The sequence below is a fragment of the Cariama cristata genome, unplaced genomic scaffold, assembly GCF_000690535.1.
Source record: "Cariama cristata isolate BGI_N322 unplaced genomic scaffold, ASM69053v1 scaffold6577, whole genome shotgun sequence".
In the NCBI taxonomy this organism is placed as follows: domain Eukaryota; kingdom Metazoa; phylum Chordata; class Aves; order Cariamiformes; family Cariamidae; genus Cariama; species Cariama cristata.
In genome coordinates this window covers 57,300-75,747 of record NW_009628274.1, presented here as the reverse complement: position 1 = coordinate 75,747, position 18,448 = coordinate 57,300, and the positions used below count along the sequence as shown (strand labels likewise).

The window sequence follows — 18,448 nt, the reverse complement described above, 5'->3', positions numbered from 1 at the left end:
TAAGCATGGCTCTTGCAAGCAGAGCTCCACGTAGGTGCAGTCCATATTCAATTCCCTCACTAAATGTTGCCATTCAGTGTGGGTGAAAAAGTGTTTCTGCAGGGAGGGGTCAGGCAGGAGGCAACAGGGTAGCCCCCACCTGACAGGGACCCAAGGGATCACCCATCTCTGGAGTACCCGTTGGCACCCACACTCCCCAGCCTGAGTTGTGTGGGTACAAAAAAGCCTTTATTTCTTTTTCCCCTGCACAACTCAGTTAAGCTATCAAGAGTGTGGGGTCTGGCCCCCTCCCTCGGCAACTCTGGTTGAACCGTGGCCTACCTGCTCCCCCATGCCCCAGGGAGCCACTCGGGTCAGAGCCTGTCCCTGCTGCACACTTTTGCACTTAAAGGAAGTTTTTAGGTGACTTTAAGAGTTATTTTAATTCTCCATTTATGTGTAGTCATAGGTGGCGGGCAGGCCCTAGCTGATGGATGGGGCCATACCCTGTCACTCCCTAGACAACATGAGTTCTGTGGGGACAAAAAATCTCCGTGGGGTTTCTGTCCCCATGCAAGGCTCGCTGCCCCAGGGCCTGTGGTTGCTGGAGCTTGGTTTAGGAGCAGACATTGGTCCCTGAAAATAAACCCTGTGACCGGTTTTGGGGTGTTTGGAGTTGGTGCAGACACAGGCTAAGGGCAATGTGGCTGCTTGGCTGCTCTGATCAGGGAATAGGGGACCGTCACCCTTCCTCAGTGAGAATCCCTGCTTTCTGGGTATGCTGCTCACAAACAAATGCAGTTGAGGGCAAAGCACAGCTTTTTCTGCTGCCTTATCCAGTGGTTCAGACTGAAACACTGCTTTGCTGCTGGGAAAACCTAAAACGGCAAAATAAGGCAATGTCGTGGACCCTAAAACCTAAATCTGCAGTAGGGACTGTGGCAGCTACTGCTTTACTGCCCTTCGCACGGACAGGGATGTGGTGGTGTCTGAGCACACTGGGCAGGCCGGATCAGAAGAGCTCTTTTGGAGCTCTCATAGTGATTTCCAGAATTTTAAAGTTCTTTCGCCCAAATTTTGCTTTGTACTAGATGGCTTGGTTGGGGTTGAGCTTGCTATTTTTTTAATAATGCAGCCTGAGGTAGATTTCCAGGTGTGGAAAATCGTCAGTTGTTTGGCTTTGTTGCATCAAGAAAAGTCTAGGAAAAATAGGTGGAAGGAGTATCAGGACACTCAAGTACCAGGTAGTATTGCTAGCTAATCCCAATAACTAGTACAGGTTTCAGGAGGTAAATATGGGTGCATAGTTTCAGAAGAAACCATGAGATTTCAGGAGAAATTACAAGATTAAGCCTCTTGATGATGAAATGCTGCAGCTCTCTGGTCCTTTAAATTTCTTTGGCAGGCTGGGAAACAAATGGATTTAGTACTTACCCCTATTCAAAAATGTCATTTTGAAGAATGATTTCAGTAATTGTTTTGCCTAACAGCAAATGATGAGATCGTCTCCAATGTGTGTTTTTTAAGAGCAGCTAATGACGAGAGGATTTGAGCACTTCAATGGATTTGAATATCCTTTTGTCATTAAATTTAATTGGTCAGCCTCGTAGTTTTTCTTTAGCAGAAATCAGATAATTCACATTAGTCACTTGTGTAGGAAAATTATGGCTAAGGAAAAAACACTAAAAATAACTCACAATGCTGATATTGATTCCATGTTTACTGTTTTATTAGCAGGATTTGCTGCTCACTTTAAATTCACAAATAGACAAATTATTTACAAAAGCCATTTACTCCAAAAGTAGGCAGGACCACATACTTTAAAACAGGAAGCATTTGTCATCACAATAGAAAAGACTTGATTTCAATACACAAAAGTCCATGATATCATATGTGTAGTTTAAATGAGTAGGTATTACTGCTACTGTCACCTGCTTTATCACGATTATCAGTTAAGAAACACCTGTTCTGGAGTTGCACAAAATCAGAATAGTATGAACAGCACTGGGGGAGGCAACGCAGAATTCATCTTGAGTTGTTGCCTCACCTACGACCAGACAATGAGCTACTCAACTCAACCAGTGACTGACTTGCTGAAGCCTTGAATCTCTCTCCATTGCTTACAGAAAGATCTCTGTGCTGTTTTGAGCCTACTTGTCCTTTATTTTGAAGGTGTACACAGACTTGGTAGGATGTCTAGGCCTGGTTCAGCAGGGTGGATTTTTTCCCACTAACATAGTTTTATATGGGTCCCACTGAAAAACAAGTTGAAACATGTGAAATTCCGTCTGAACGTAAGAAAACACTTTTTTACTGCGAGGGCTATTGCACGCTGGCACAGGTGGTCCAGGGAGGCTGTGGAGTCTCCATCCCTGGAGTCAGTCAAAGCCCAGCTGAACACAATGCTGGGCAACCCGTTCTAGCTGACCCTGCTTGAGCAGAGGGGTGGACTAGACAATCTGGAGATGATGTTCCCCACCCCTACGATTTTGTCATTGATTCTGTGACAAGCTCAGTGACTCAAGGCAGCAGAAGCTGGCCATAAGGTGCCTGGAGGCGAGAGAAGGGAACAGGTCCCTTCAATATGTAGCTGTGCCATTTCCAAATACATAGTAAACAGTAACACTGTACATAGAACTACAGAGTGGAATTCAATAAAATATTCTTAAACAAGGTGTCACAGGCAGAGACTTGAGGTTTTCACTAGACAGTTAAGCAGTATTTAGCTTTGTAGAGAATGTGCCTGTCGTAAGAGCATGCTGCACATTGCACGATAGAAAGCTGGTGGTCTCTAGACTTCAAGGAGCTTCATCATGAGGGGTAAACTGAGAGGATAAAGAGTGACATGAAGCAAAATGGGCTTTTGCCATCCTTCCTCTTGTGAGCAGAAGGAAAAGGACACCAAGTAGCTTAACTGTATGAATGATAAGCTCAAAGGGGTTAAAGAGATTTATCTTAAGAAGAAACAAAGAGGCATCATTGCTAGGATCAGCAATCAACTCTTCTATCATTATAATATGCTTTAATGCATTCATAGACTTTTTTGTTCATCTTAAACAACTCTACAATGAGTGTCTACATCCCAAGTTTACAGAGGGGTGAACTGAAGCCCAGCATCAGTCTGAGTTACGGGATTATACAGCAGTCCAGTGAAGAGTTCTGGTGGAAATACATAGCAGGCTGCTTTTCAAGGGCTCTCACCATTGGAGGGTATTCGCACAAATGAGGGAGAAGCTTCTGAGGAGGCATTATTTCCTCTTTTCTCTCTCTCCAAAATATGTGAGATTAGAACTGCAGAACATTTATTTCAGTTTTATGCAGTCTACTTCCTCTGTGACTGGCATTGCACTTGTTCTCAGGTCTAAATCTGTGCTAGATTTGCTTCCATTATATGTGGATCTCCATCTGAGCAACATGATCTTCTTGAAATACTTCATGGTGTTATTTTTTACAGTTACAAAACACATGGTGTTTATCATGCTGTTACTCATAGCAATGCATTCAACTATGTAAAAAGCAGTAAGATAATGCTTCTCTTTCACAAAGATGGTGGGGAAAAAGTCACGGACAATTGTGAAGCCATAGAAAGGTGCCCAGCAGAGAACATAGGCAGTCAGGATGCACATCAGTACCATGACAGTTTTTCTTCTGCATCGAAGCCTCTTTCTGATCTGTTCTGTCTGAAATCCTGGTACGGTTTTAAACCAAAGCTCCCGAGAGATCCTGGCATAACACAAGGTCATCGTAATCACAGGTGCAACAAATTCAATGCCGAAGATGAAGAGGAAGTATGACTTGTAGTACATCTGCTGGTCAACTGGCCAGATTTGACCACAGAAAATTTTCTGCTGGTTTTTCACTATAAATAACACTGTTTCAGTAGCAAAGTATGCAGATGGGATAGCTACAAGTATGGAGACGATCCAGACCAGGGCGATTAGGAAAGTTGCTGTTTGATAATTCATGCGTGGTTTCAGTGGGTGAACAATGGCCAGATACCTAGAACAGACAAATGCATTCAAAATGAAGTCTGAAAACACTGTTAGTCAGAACACGCTTCAAAATACAGGTGCACAGAATTAGGCAGAAGGGACTTGCTGTCATTCTTTAGGAGAGAGCCTGACAAATTTGTCTGTGAGGAGAGTTAAGAAAATTTTCAGGAGCAGCAGCCTAGAGCTGAGTTCCTAACTCTAGGCAGAAACTCTGGAGCGAGTGGTTGAAGGGTTTGTTAGGACAGTGGGTACTTGATAATCTGAAAATCTGAGCGTACCTTAGGATATCTGAGGGTGGTTTAAGACCTCAGTCTTGAACACCTACCTGTTAACAAGATCAAACTGAAAAAGTTGCAATTTTGTATCACAAACTTTTCCTTTTTAACAGGGGTTACATGTCTGGGAGTTACAGAAAGATGGGAAGAGGAGAAAGAGAGGGACTATTTCTATTACTGACAAATAACGTTTGCAGGACCTAGCACAATACGCGGGTGATGTCGTATCCAGGACGTGCCACGATATAGCATCTGGAAGTTCTCGGCTGGACAGCATGTGTTCAAGTGAGAGTTTAAAACATGCAGTGATATACACCTAGTCAGGTGCAGGTAAAAAGACAACACGTAGAAGCAGGAAAATGTTTTCCCTAGGCAGAGGTCAAATATACGTAACAGTGTGTTTATTATTTTCTTGGTTATTCCATGGAGTGCAAAGAGGTGAATCTGACGCTAATGAATGGTTACAGGTAAGCATGTTTTCAAACCACCAACAAAGGATTGTGTATCCATTTTCTGCACATGCAAATTTTTGTTTTGTCTGCTGGAGGTGACTATTGCTAATTAATCTTGAATATGCTGTGTTAAGTAATATGCCAAACCATAAAACTTAAGTTAGGTACTTACACCTTGCAGCTTTACAGCCATAAGGAGTGCATTGCAGTGTTTCACAAAGAAGTGTGGAGAAATGGAAGTACATTACTTGCAAGATCCTTCAATTGCCCTCAATTCAGTTAAAAAGGGGCTAGGACCAAATGGCATTCATTCTGGGGTTTTTTGTTTGGTTGGAGTTTGGGGGGGTTGATTTTTTAAGAAGCTATAGATATAAGAAGAGCTTACGTTAGATTACACTGTCCCAGAAAGATCAGGATATTTCTGCTAAAAGGAGATTTTTTCAGAGCTCCCAGTACAATTGTATTTAACACAAAGGATTGTTCCAAAAAGTGGATTTTTTCATTCATTCAGAGGCTTTTCTATCTGTATATATTCTATACATAGATAGCATCCACAGGATATATTCATTCTAAAATGAAACGGAAAGTCAGTGGTGCTTTTCATCAGCCAGATCTTGGAAGCAGATGAATTGTTCATCACTCTCAATAGTGCAGGCTAGATGTCAAGGGACAGCAGAATTAGTCAGCCTCATTGTGGAGCTGATAAATGGATATTTTTAGATCAGGTCCTGTGGAAACAAGGTTGTGGGATAATGTATGTGTATGCATTCATAAGTATGCATATCCGCTCAGCAGAACCTTCGGCTGGATGGGGTAAATGTTACAAGAGAGTCAGGAGGGAGCTTTTGTAGTGGATTTTCCAATTGTCATTGCTTACCACGCTTGGGCTGTTACTGTGGGGTGGTCCTGGAGCACATGAACTGAGTTCCGATGAAACTGCTCTGGAAGATGTGCTCCAAAAGGGTACATAAAACACACTAAGTGCCCATGGGCGTTCAGTCCAGGGGACCCAGCTAAAGCTAAATCCCCCCAAATATTTACAGCATGGACATTGGAATCTTAGCACGAACTGTTGCTTTTAAGATCCTCTCCTTTCACATTGCATTATTTTCTAGTGTAGATGTGGCCTTAAATATGTGAAATTCCTACGTTTCCTGTGAATAGACATCAAGGAAGATGAAAGAGTCCTACCTGAGGGAAATCCTGTGGGACCGACTTATCTCTCTATACAGGTGAGCCCTTTAAAATGATCTAAACATGGGAAGACTTCTGTTAGGAGTCTATTCTTTTTAGAGACTGAAATCAACAACCCACATGACATAACCAACATGGAATTGTTGATTGTTAAATGAACAAGATTTATGTCTGTTTACCAAGTCAAAAGCTCACAAAAAAAAGGCAGTGAAACCAAAACAGTATGTTCTTACAACAAGCTTAAGTGATTAATCATTTCCAGGATTGTGTTTAAAGATGCGTGGGGAGATATGCTAGAAATCTTCAGATTTCTTAGCAGGCATAAGGGCTCAATGACCTGTGTTACTTCATCAACCTGGGATGCACTAGCAGAGCTTTCCAAGAAAATTTTTTAGAAGTTGAAAAAGATAAGTAATAGAAAATGGTAATGCATACATGATAGTGTTTAGAAGCTTAACCCTGAGTCCTCAGCTGGTGTTCAAATGTTATCTTGTTAGACACTTGTTAAGGATTTGTTTCATAGGAGCTGATTGTCCTTTGCCCCCCCACCAGGCAAAACATCTCTTAACATCCCCAGAGTCTTTCCACCGACTGCAGTTGACGTCAATAACAGCTGAATCAGCCGTGCACAAGCTGTATCTGTACAATCATCAGCAGGGTTAACGGCTCCTGAGCTGTCTTTTGGATCAGGTACCAAAAACTATGCAACATTAGACTACAGCATAAAATGACACACGAGAGAAATTGGAAAAAAAAGGACAGGGGTAGGAATCATAGAGCGTGTATATGGAGAGGGTATACAGAGATATATATTGTGTTTGTACACAAAAGATGACTTGCTGTGATGGCCTCCTGTGAGTCAATCGTGTCAGATTTATGTCAGCATGAAGCTGATCCTCAGCGCCTGCATCCGTCAGAGTCCATGGTGCACGAGGCTAAGAGAATAGGAGTCATAAGAAAGGATACAATTAAATTATAATGTTAAAATTCCTGGAGTGAGAGGCAGGCATAGAAATACCTCAGGACTGCAGCATAAAGCAGGTAGTATGGCAGGTGGATATCATTATGTTCTGCTTATCCCATTATGAAGGCTGTAGGAAAATCTTGGCTAAACTGGGTTGGTGTAGCATTTTACTATTTTCTGGGCAGTACCGTAAATACAGGTGCCATAAATGACCTGTAGTCTTTCCTGGCTTGCACTGTGCCATCCTCAGAGAGGTGTGTAAAGAGAGAGGAGGGTATGAGAGGAGAGTATTTTAATGGAGAGGAGAGTGCTCACCACACTCATGGAGCATCCGCTTCTGGGTTGGAGCATCCAGCTAAGACCTCAGTGCTATCAAGTGGTTAATTTAATGTTTGTTGGGTTTTCTCAGTACAGCACAACAGAGAATAAGAATTCCATTTTGCAGGCTAGCCCTAAGTCTTGTCTTTTACTGTGTTTTACATCAAAACAAATGCTGGGAAAAATACCTTAGAGGGAGAAAGAAATACCCTGTAAGGCAATAACCCTGGTGGAAACTCACCTGTCAAATTCTGTGTCACCACTCAGCTGTTTCTCTCACAGAAAAGTATTTACTTCACTGTTTATAGAAAAGGTTATACTCAGAAAAGCTGTGTAGGCCAGTAGTGAAGGTTCCTTAGGGATTTATGGCTTGGATCAGAATTATATAGTGCTGATGAACACCCTTATCTTGGGGTGTTTCTGACTTGTCTCTCTCTTTCTCCTCTTTTCCTTTCTCCCTCCTACACTTGAATCAAGCATATTTTTATGAGAAAAAAATCGTTTTAATAAATCAACATTATTTTCACCTGAAAAGTTCAATCAAGATATTTCCGCTGAGTTTTCTCCAGAGTAATGTCATGACCTCATGTGATTAAATTTTAGTGAAACAAGATGCCCAGGTCAGTGTAGTACCTACCTGGACATCAGCAAATCGTGCAGAACAGCTGAGATGTTAAAAACCTAGAAACCTGGAGAGCCAGCTTCAGAAGCTCTGCCCATCTCCTTGTGCAGTCATAGCACCCCACTTACCTATCAACAGCTATAGCCAGGAGAGCGTTGGTAGAAACATAGAGGGAGACGGTCCGTAGGTAGTTGACTGAGGCACAGAGGACGTGGCCATGCTCCCAGGACAGCTGCCGCACCACATAGTAGTCCATCTCGAAGGGGCAGCACACAATGGCCACAATGAAGTCCGAGATGGCCAGGTTGGCAATCAGCAGGTTGGTGAGGTTTCGCAGCTTCTTGTAGCGGGCGAGAGCAGCAATGAAGATGAAGTTGCCGATGCCACAGACCAGCATGATGCCAACCAGAGCCACCCCGATCACAATCTTGGCTGCAAAGAAGGTGCGGGTTTTGGTCATGTCGTCTTCACTGTCCAGTGGCAGGTCGTAGTCGCTGTAACTGAAATTGAAAGGGAAGGAGAAGTTTCGCAAGGAGGTTAAATCCCCATCGTGGAGATTGTAGATTGCAGCAAAGTTGAGGTTGGCAGTAGCATTTGGGTTATGTGCAGCTTGCTCCATGGCCATGTCTGTTGTCTTTTGACACGTGTGGCTCGGCTGACCCTTGGTTTCGTGTTAGAATTGCCCAGTGTGGCAGGGCACGACAGCGGCAGGTGAGAGACCTCATCCAAAGTCTCTTTCTGAGCAGCAAGTCACCTTGTCTTTGTCCCGGTGAGATTATAGAGCACCAGCCTCATTTATCTCTTTCTGTGGGAACAAAAAGAGGAAAACATTTACTGAGAGGAAATTACAGCAAAAATACTGTGCTTGAGGGAAAGCAATAGCCACCTTATTGCCCCACAGCTCTATTGCTGGCTGTGCACAGTGGGAAGAAATACCCTGTGAAAGGATGCTTCTGTTAGCATAAAATCTCTCGAGTTGCATAATACGGTGGTTGTTACACCCAGCAGTTTTATTTACCAATGACGAAATTTTGTTTTCAGCACACAGTGAAATGACAATATAGGAGGAGTGTAAACTCCAGTTTAAACCTCCGCTAGCCTTCAAGCCCACAGTGCTGTCATTCCTGTGCAAGGTAAAAAAACTGAAATGAGATGACCCCTCAATTTGCTGAAAAGTATCTGAAGTGCCTTTTGGACAAAGTTTTCGCTTTATGCTAGATGTCTCAGAGTGATGTGGTAGATGAGAATGAAAAGAAAACTGATATCCTGGCTTCTGAATACGTTTCTTAATTAAGTAAGAGTTGCCAAGACTCAAGAAAATAGTGAAGCCAGCACTTTCCTTTTGGCAGCTATTAACTGAGTAGGGGGACCAAATTTTCAGCCAGCATAATCCATTATTGCTTCTCTCAAACCAGTGGAGCTCTGCTAATTTGCATAGACAAGATTTTGTCCCATGAACCAGTTTTGTAGGGCTTTGCTGTGAAGGCAAATCTGCCGTTCACAGGGAGAGTGCTTCCACAAACAGGCTCTTGAGGTGAAAGGGAAAATCTTCCTTAAGCAAGACAAAGTGCCTTGAATTTTTGAAGATGGGGAGAAGCAGGCTCCCCTCTTTGTACAGCCAGTTGTACCAAATGTTAAAAATTGATTTATTTTCAACACTGGGGAAAAAAAAAAATGTAATCTACTCCCTAATTTTGCCTCTAGTCTGTATCAAAATGCTGAGAGGGCTGTCTTCTTGCATCTTCCCATGCCACATCTGGGAATCCTCCCACCAGATTCCCAACTGTCAGGACAGTCCCACCCCATCCCAGAAGAGAACCGGGGCATTACCACATTTTCTGCATTGAGGCAGTAGGTCCCCAGGGTGTCAGATGCTATTGAACAATGTCCATCATGGCTACAAAGGACAATCTGCATAGTGGAGCTGTTGCCCCCTTCTTTCCCTGGAACCACCCTCAGCCCCTGATGTACCAACACTTCACAAATTTCTGAGAGAAACTCTCTGGTACAACTTCTGTCTCCACGTTGCTTTTCAAACTGAGAGTTGCAGAACAACAGAATAACAGAAAGCCAAAGCCTGAAACTAAATAACAGTTCAAACAATTGACTGCTTTACGAGACAGCTGCCTGGAAACATGAACATTCATTTAAGAGAAGTACTAAATACTTGGATACAAAATCTGCATGTTGGTCAAAGCAAGGTGCAGTATCTGATTCAGACGGGTTTCCCTGCAAAATACCAAGAGAGAGCTTTAAAAAAAATACAGACAACACAGCCATCCACAAACTGATACAACACTATCAGCTAACTGTACCTGCAGTTGCTCTCATCTTCTTGGAGGTCTCAGGCTCCCTGGGGATAGCCTCCAGGTTTCTCCCCTGCAAAGATGCTGCTGTCCCTGAGCAGAGAGAGGATCACTGAAAGCAGCCAGAGGACTTTGCTGAATGATCATTTCTCTCCCAAGCAGGTTTGCCCTGCTGCTCAGGGGAGGATGGCTCCGCTGTCTCTGTGCATGCATCTAAAGCCTTTTCTCAGTGGGAGGCACCTTGAAGCTGTCCATGCATTTCTGATTTTAAAGAGGCAGTGCAATGCAGAGACAATAGAGCACAGCCCTTTTTTTTTTTTTTTTTTTCCCCCCTGCTTTAAACCCCCTGAATGCATCGAATTGATGGAGCGGGTGTGTTACCAAGTCTGAGCATGGAAGGTGTAAAACCCCGGTCTGCACTTGCTCTTTGAGTTTTGCCTGCGCTGGGCAGCAACCACCTACACCTAATGTGACACAGAAGCAAAATACAAACCTTCCAGTGGAGAGGAGGTGGAGGAAGGAAGATGAACTACTTTCCCAGGGACCTTTCTCCGTGGATCTCTCCCCGGCTATTGTCTTCAGAACTGCAGCTGTGGCAGCTCCTGCAGAAGGAAGGTCAAACGTTGAATAGCCGTATTTTTTTTTCGTAAATCAGAGGACCCCCGACAGCTTTCCTTGCCCTCTCAGGGAATTACTCAGAGCAGAGAAGTGGCAGTGAATCCTTAAGGACTAGGTGTCCTTTGTTCATGCTGCCTTCTTGTTTCTCTGAAGCACTCGCACCCCAGGGAGCAGTTCTCTTGCTTCCCAAATCTCCAGAAGGAAAGGAAATGCACAGCAGATCCCCTGTCCTCTTCTGCACCTCCGGTCTTACTCACATTAGTTGGCGTTTTCCAAGATGCATAGTTGGGACACATTGCATAGTCCCCCGCAGATAAGACTGTAGGAAGCTGTAGAAAGTCATGAAGAGTGTAGAAGGTTTGCAGAAAACTTGAAATATGTCCCCTACGATGCACACTCACAAGACTCGGCTTTCATGAGCTAGTGGGTGCTTATCTCTGGAAGAAGGAGATAAGGAAAGAAACCTGTTAATGTTTCTGAAATGTGGCTGGGGTACAAAGGCCACTAATGTGACATTTCTTCCAGAAAACTTGTGGAAGCCCAAAGAGTCCCCACTCTCTGGAGCCAGTGGACAGCATTCAGAATTTCACAGCAAATACTTTGCTTGACTTTATTTTTAACAGTCAGTGTAATAAGTGAAAAGCCATTAAGGGATTTTTAATATCCTGAAAGGGTGCAACCAACTGAACAATGAGGAAATCAGATACAGTCCACTTGTTAAATTCTGTCAGAAAAAAATGTAAATATAGCAAGTATAGGGAGAGGCAGAGAGAACTTATGGTGTACATCAGAACCACATCTAACAGATTCCTAAAATGGGCCACATAAACCTTAGACAGCCCTTAAGAGAAGTGAGTAAACTAAAGGGAGCTCTCGCAAGCTTTTCATTAGGAACACACATGATCTCTTTAAGACTTTGTTCAGCTGTCTCACATTAAGTTATCTAGTGAGTTAATGAAGCAACATGATACCCAAATATGTATATTTCTTTAGGCCAAAACCTCAGCTGCTGCAGAAGTGTCTATCCCCACTGACTCAAGGCAAGCTGGCATTGGAGCCCTGGTAACTACAGCCCCTCCAGATCTGCACTTCATGCTCGGTACATAGCTTCTGTACAGCAGTTGTTCATCTACCGTGCCCCAAGTAATTGTGCTATATCTGTCAAGCTGTTTCTCGGAAAATACTAGTAATATTGTGAAATGATGGGATTTGCATGTACTGTGCAAGGCAGTGTTTCGTAGTTGTTGAATAGAAGTCGTTGAATAGACAATGAATCCAATGGTCCTGAGAGCTGCCCTTACAGCCAAATGGGCAGAGTGAAAGTTGAAAGGTGGGTCTAGAGCCTCAATAACTGTCAGGGTAACCTACCCCGCTACAGCAAGGGCTGGGCCGGTACTGGAAGGACTCTAAAGCCGTGGGGTAAATGCAGGATGATTTCCCAGCTGCAGACGCTGTGTAAGAAGTGCCAAAGGCTGCCTTCAAAAACCATTGTCTCTTGTGACTTCTGGTGTAAATGTGCTGAAAGAGCAGCTCCCTGGGGCGGCCGTCTTTCTGCGCACAGCTGGGATTTTTGTTGTCCCAGCATTGCTCAGCCCAGGGGCTTTGCAGCCTACAGGTCTCCTCTTCCTGGGAACAGGGCACTGGGAGGCTTGCAGACACCGAGAGATCCTTCCCCACAGCCTGTATGACATCCATTTATCACAGGTTTACACTCCATTACACTGTATTTCAAAGTCGCCATTATTCTATAGAGAGCACATGATTCTGGTGTTGGACTTCTGCATAGGACAAGGCTTCTCCTTGACAGCATTTATTGGTGGTTCCCCGACGGTGGCACAACATTTAGCATGGCATCACAATTTCCTGAGACCAGTGTTACCAGCGTGACAAATTCAGGCTGAGAAAGAAGAGTTGATACTGAAAACTATCATGTAAACAATTTACATTCCTGTTTGTTTGTTTGTTTTTTCATTAGTATGCTCACAGTTTGAACAGGGAAGTTACTGGGAGGCTAAATGATGCAAAAAAGATTGCAATGTAAAGTACTTGCTTAGAGACTTTCAAATAATGAATTTCTAAAACTAGCATTTAGCCTGGGAACAGACCTAGGGACTCTGGCTTTCATTTCAAAACAGCAAACTCAACAGCTACTGTCTAATTTTTCCTAATTGCTAAATAAATTGGACTGTGAGCGAGGTAATTAATCCTAGGGGACTTACATAAGCTTTGCATAAAGTATAGCAGGAGTTTTACAAAGGTTGCTAATACAAATCAGTTGGTGAAATGTGACAAAAGCATCAGACATCCTGTGTTTTTCTGGAAAAACAAACAAAAGGTAGCAGCACACATGGATTACAACCATGTGTATTTCTGCTCAGTATTCCAACCAGACATTCAGCTCAGGGGCTTTACTACATCTAGGAGTGTGTAACTGACATTAATGTTCAAGAGGATGCTAGACTTGCTTACGTAAAGAGTTGGGTATATTTTCCTAATACCTGAAAACATGCCTTGAGGTACTAGAGGAAAGTGACTTTTGGATGGAGCTTGGCAAAAACGTGCACACAGGAATAGTCCCACCATACTCAGCTGTTCCAATGGTGACTTGGACCGTGGAAAAGTCGTGGGAATGAGAGAGCAGAGAGGTTTTTGACTTTATTAATGGATTATGTCATCATGTTACTTTCCTCTTGCCACCTTTTTCTACTTCCTTACTGAGTGTGTCACTTCTTGGCTTAGGAAGAGGGACAAAGCTTCTGAAGGAGCAGCAGAGCAGGCTGTCAGCAACCATAGTGACACTCTACAAAGATGGTTGTCAGCACTGTTGGAATAGCAGACGTGGCACTTTCATCCAAAAGGTCTTTTCCTTTCAGAGCTGCGTAGGTTTCTGTGGACAGATCGCACAGCTGAATGACACAAGGTTTAGCGGAGCTGCACAGACCTCACTTAATGTGCAAGGTGACCCAGGGGCAATCAACAATTTTCTTTCAAGCAGAAGCTCCTTTCTTTTTGCTTGTCTCTTTTTTTTCACTTTTTAATTCTCATCCGGTGTGTATTTCCTATTTTCTTCATCTTTGTTCATCATTTCATGATTGTGTAAGAAAATGGTGTTTACGTTGCTCAGCTCAGCTTACCATGGCAATCTTTGGTGAGAAGCACAGCCCTGCCCTCAACAATAGTCTATGAAATATGTAGAAATAGCTGTAAGAAGGTTATGTTCCTAACTGGCGCTTATCACCCTTACTAGAGAAGCCCATCTGACCTAAAGCAAAAGCGGCAGTATTTGGGGCAGTGTAGGAAGCAGGGACCAGCCCAGGGGCTGTGTACAAGTTTTGATGCCACAGTACTATGACATGAATTTCATGCCCAAAAAACCTTTTCAGTCTTTAAACATTCAATGTTTTGTTTAATTATTAAATACTACTTTTTTTTTTCTTTTCTTTCACATGTGTTTGTTAGGCTTTGTGTTTTTTTTTTTAAACTCAGCCTTCCTTAGAGCAAATGCCTGTTACCACAAACCCTCTCTTGAGCAGAAGGCCTCTGAAAGGGAAATGTTAAGTGCTTTTCTCCCTGAATCCTGCCTGGGCACACTCATAGCTTGGCGGATACTCACATGCCAGCTGTGGGCAGTGGCAGGGTGCATCTCCTTGCTGTGGCAGCAAGGCAGAAGATCGCTGAGACAGCCTCCTTTGCCCCACTCACCAGCTTCATTCTCTGCTAAGACTCTTCCCTGTCACAATAGTCCCAGTCAGCTCTTAGAGACTGCTTAATTTTAGAGTAAGCCTGTCAAACCCGTTTCCACAGATTCCCGAAAAGCCACATCACTGTAAGTTCTGTCTGTTCTGTGCCAGATATATAGAATAGCAAAGATCAGTGCTTGGAAATTTTTGCCAATTGGAGATAAAGATCAGTTTAGCCAGTTGAAATGTTCTGTTTTGATATCGACCTCTAACAAATGTTACTGCAGTTACTTGGAATTTCCAGGAATGTTTTTTTTCTTTTCAAACTCAAAAACTGGAGACTCAAACTCAATCCTTTGTGCCCATTGTACAAAAGAATACTTACTAGGCAAGGGTTACAGTTGCAGAAGGCAAGACAGTTTTTCTTTATTTCTGCATGTTGTTCTAAGAGAATGAAGATGAAATAATATATAGCTTATATAGAACAACAGTTTGGAAAGAGATCTCAGGATTATCGTCTAATCTGTACTGCTGTTCCTGAGCTGCATTACATATACCCAAATAATTTATGACACATGCTTTCCTGGCCTGCTGGTGAAGAAATTTTGTAATGTAGAGCTCATGTCTTCTGTATGAGACTATTAAATATTTCTTAGCTGCACCAGATAGAACCTTATTGCTCCTACTTCGAATTCCTCATTTTAATCTCTCTGATCCAGATCTGGAGTCTGCATTTGGCCTCTTCTTCAAGAACTGGTTTACTCATACCCCATATTCAAAAGCCTTTGAATTTAGAAATGTCTAAAAGGAGTTTAATATGTCCTGTATCTCAGTCAGGTTTGTCGTTCCTTTGCATTTTCAGAAAGAGTCTTGTTTATTTTGGATCTTACTCAAAGGTACACTTAGTGTGTCTTCTCTTTCAGTGGGTGCTATGAGCTGCAGAATGCTTTTGGAAATGAAGCAGCTTTTTAATTGAAGTGTCTTAGTAGGAGATGCATCTTTCCAAAAACCTGCCGACTTCTTTGGAGGCCTAAGTAGGAGAAGTTGGATGCTGCATTTCTTAAAAAATTTAACCATCATCCATTACAACTACGGCCTCAAATTTAAGCTAAATTGTCAGCACTTCCCTTTGTCATTACTATTCTCTGTTGACAAAGACCTTTGGTTTGTATTATCATCACTTCAGTATCTTCTTTTTTCTGCTCTTTTTATTCAGTGAACGTTACTTTCTGTTCGTTTGCCACAGACAGAATCCCACTCCTTCATGTCTCCCGTTTTGAATATTGTGGTGGCTTTGCCATTGCCATTTGTGACTGGCAATTTGGCATTTCACTCTGCGTTTCCGTGGCAGGCAGAATGGTTCCAAGAATTTCCCTCTGCAGTTCCCATAATCCCACTTTTACCTCTAAGACACCCTCCTTTTCCTTATTTCTACCATCTCAGCATAGACATACAGACCAGAGCATGTCACTACAAAGCACTTTTATGTCAAGCAGTGTGAATCGCAGAGGTTTGGGTTGCGTAGGCACATGCAGAGAGGGGCCCTGTCTATTCTATGTCCCCAACTTCTCCCCATAGCAAGACATGAAGTGTTTAAAGCTCATGCACCGTTCTACTGCCTGAGACATTTTTTGGTGCTTCATTAAAAGTTAATAGTTCTTTTTTTTTCTCACAAGTTATTTGAGATTTAAAGAGCTGTTGGAGTTCAGTATCAATTTGAGAAAGTGATTAATATACTGTGAAAGCCTTATTGCAGATATTATATGTATTGCTGGCTATTTCTGCACACTCTTGAAATGAATTCTAGCCCAACAGAATAATGCCTAATGGTAGTTTCCTTTGAAGCTACTCAGAGCATGAACCCACAATCTTGGTGTCAGGATGAGTCATAAAAAGCTGCTATCACACCTTATTTCTGACTTTAAAAAAAGTTTTGTGTTTTTTCCGATATTATGTCAAAACTGCAGGGCCAGATCGGCCGTCTTCTCATAATATTGTTGAAGTCTGAGAGTAGCACTGTAGAAATGACTGCTCTGACAAGAGATGAAAGATATGTCCAAGCTCCCCAGACTAGGTGGAGATGAAGCAAATCCATCCCAGAAGGTGCACATCCGTGTTTTGGGATGATGGCTGGGCACCCGGCCCCGGGCACCCCAGGGCTGACTGCTGCGTGCGTAGCTGGGAGTGTGGTGGAGCGTACGTGCTGCTGCCTGTCCGTGGCTTGGTGGGAATAGAGATGATTTGGGTTAGGGTCAAAAGGAGACACATGCTGTTTTGTCCTGGAGGGACAGCTCAGGGGCAGGGAGGCAAACCTGCCCTTCTGTCTGCTGGTGGTCGCAGTGATCCTGACAGGATTGCCCATGGAGCAGTCAATGAGCCACAAACCAGTTAACCGGTGTAAGCGTAGATTGTGCTCTGCTGCCCTGTGCCCCATGTGTGACATGGCTTTCGTGCCTCTGTTGTGCTGTGCATATCCCCTGCTGCAAGATAATCTTGGTCGATTGTAACGAAGGAGCCTGCAGACAGCTTTCCCTCGGTACTGGCAGTTATACCACCTGCGTGGCCTCGTCTTAAACTAAAAGTGCAATGACAAGTTCTCGTCTAAACATCCTTTTTGTTTGATAGAAGGAGTGATGAACAGAATTATTTTCTTTTCAGAAAATCCTATTCAAGCTCAAAAGACCAAAGTGGGGTAACCTTTCTACGGATGACATCAGTATGGTGTGCTGTGCCATTGTTGGAGACCCATTCAATCCCGCACAGCTCAGGGGTCCCACCATCTGAAGGGAAGTAAGATTATCTATACTATCCTCTTTGTAGTGTTAGCTCTAATGAATGGCTTTTTAGGTGATAATTCACAAAGTTTGAGTGCCTTGCTTACTGGGATCAGAACAAAATAGCACCTCCTGGTTCAAAACGGTTGTGGTCTGCTTTTAATGGAATATTTAGAAACGATGTAAACAAATTAGAGGCAATAGGAGAATGTGGCATGGCTACAGCTGTGTGGGAAGGGACAGCCCTCAGTTCCAGAATTACAAGTCCTTGAGGAATAAAACACAAGCTAAGTCCCAACCTTTTCTAAGGCTGCTATTGCTTATGTTTGGTAAAGACCAAAACTTACAGGGAATGGTATTGACCTTTTGAAATCAAACCCCATTGATTGTAAGAATCTTAAAACCCACACTGTACAGGGGCTGTGACACAGTCGCAATGCCTCAAAACCAACTTGGGAAGAATGGGCTGTTCAGCTTCAAGGATTAATCAGCTAGAATGCAATGTCTAGAAGTTTTTTAGGAAGAAATTTAGGTGTTCAGAGGTCGTCTGAGCCTGTTGACTACTGATACCAGAGTAAATTGGTAGGATCTCACTGTGAAAAATATAATCCTGTGGCATATAATGCACAAAGGCCAGCATAGTGGATCTAATGCTGTTTGTGAATCAGAGCATAATTTAGCTGCTGTTAGATACCCTTTGGAGGAGTTTCAGTCCATGTGACTGCAGAGGGAGGCAGGGGAGATAAGCCCTTCCAGACTGGTTAGCTCCTGGGCTGGGGGCTGTAGCAGGATGACCTGCTGATTGACAGCCTGCTCTTTCCTACAGTATTCTTCTGAGCAAACTTTTATTTAAATGAGCTTGAAATTTTAAGCCCAGAGTTTTCCCAGAAGAAATATTTAATACAAGCCCAGCTGGCCTTTTCAAGTGAAATTGTTTATTAACTGATTTGTTGTCGTTAGTCACCAGGAAGCATACCTGTAAAGACACTTTTAACTATATAAAAAATTCCGTTTCCCAGTGCCCTAATTTATGTAACTTTGCTGCAGGGAATTAATTTTGAAGAGGAAAGGATGACAGATTGGATATTTGAGTAGCATTCAGAAGGTTTTTTAAGTCTTGTTTTCCTTTCAGACTTACTAACCCTCTCTCAAATCATTGTCAGGTTCTTTTCTATCCAGTACCTGAAACATTACCTTACCACTGGAGGTTTCTACCTCACTATTTTCGACCTTTTGCTGCTTTCAGGGATAGCTGACTATTCTAAGTCTGTAAC

The 18,448-nt window shown here is 43.0% G+C and overlaps 1 protein-coding gene across 1 annotated transcript; it reads right to left on the bottom strand.

Annotated features, from left to right (window-relative positions):
- Positions 1 to 3,106: 3,106 nt before the first annotated feature.
- LOC104165169 (prokineticin receptor 2) lies at positions 3,107 to 10,274 on the bottom strand. The gene is made up of 3 exons (XM_009704738.1): positions 10,112 to 10,274; positions 7,925 to 8,601; positions 3,107 to 3,978 (listed from the first exon to the last, which is right to left on the bottom strand). Exons 2-3 carry the CDS (start codon positions 8,419 to 8,421, stop codon positions 3,282 to 3,284), a joined length of 1,194 nt encoding a protein of 397 aa, XP_009703040.1. The 5' UTR covers positions 8,422 to 8,601; positions 10,112 to 10,274; the 3' UTR covers positions 3,107 to 3,281.
- Positions 10,275 to 18,448: the final 8,174 nt, after the last annotated feature.

Excerpts from the sequence above, each read along its gene's own strand:
- LOC104165169 (XM_009704738.1), bottom strand. The coding sequence starts at position 8,421 with ATGGCCATGGAGCAAGCTGCACATAACCCAAATGCTACTGCCAACCTC. Across the intron at positions 3,979-7,924 it reads CTGGCTATAGCTGTTGATAG|GTATCTGGCCATTGTTCACC; the intron begins GTAAGTGGGGTG and ends TGTCTGTTCTAG.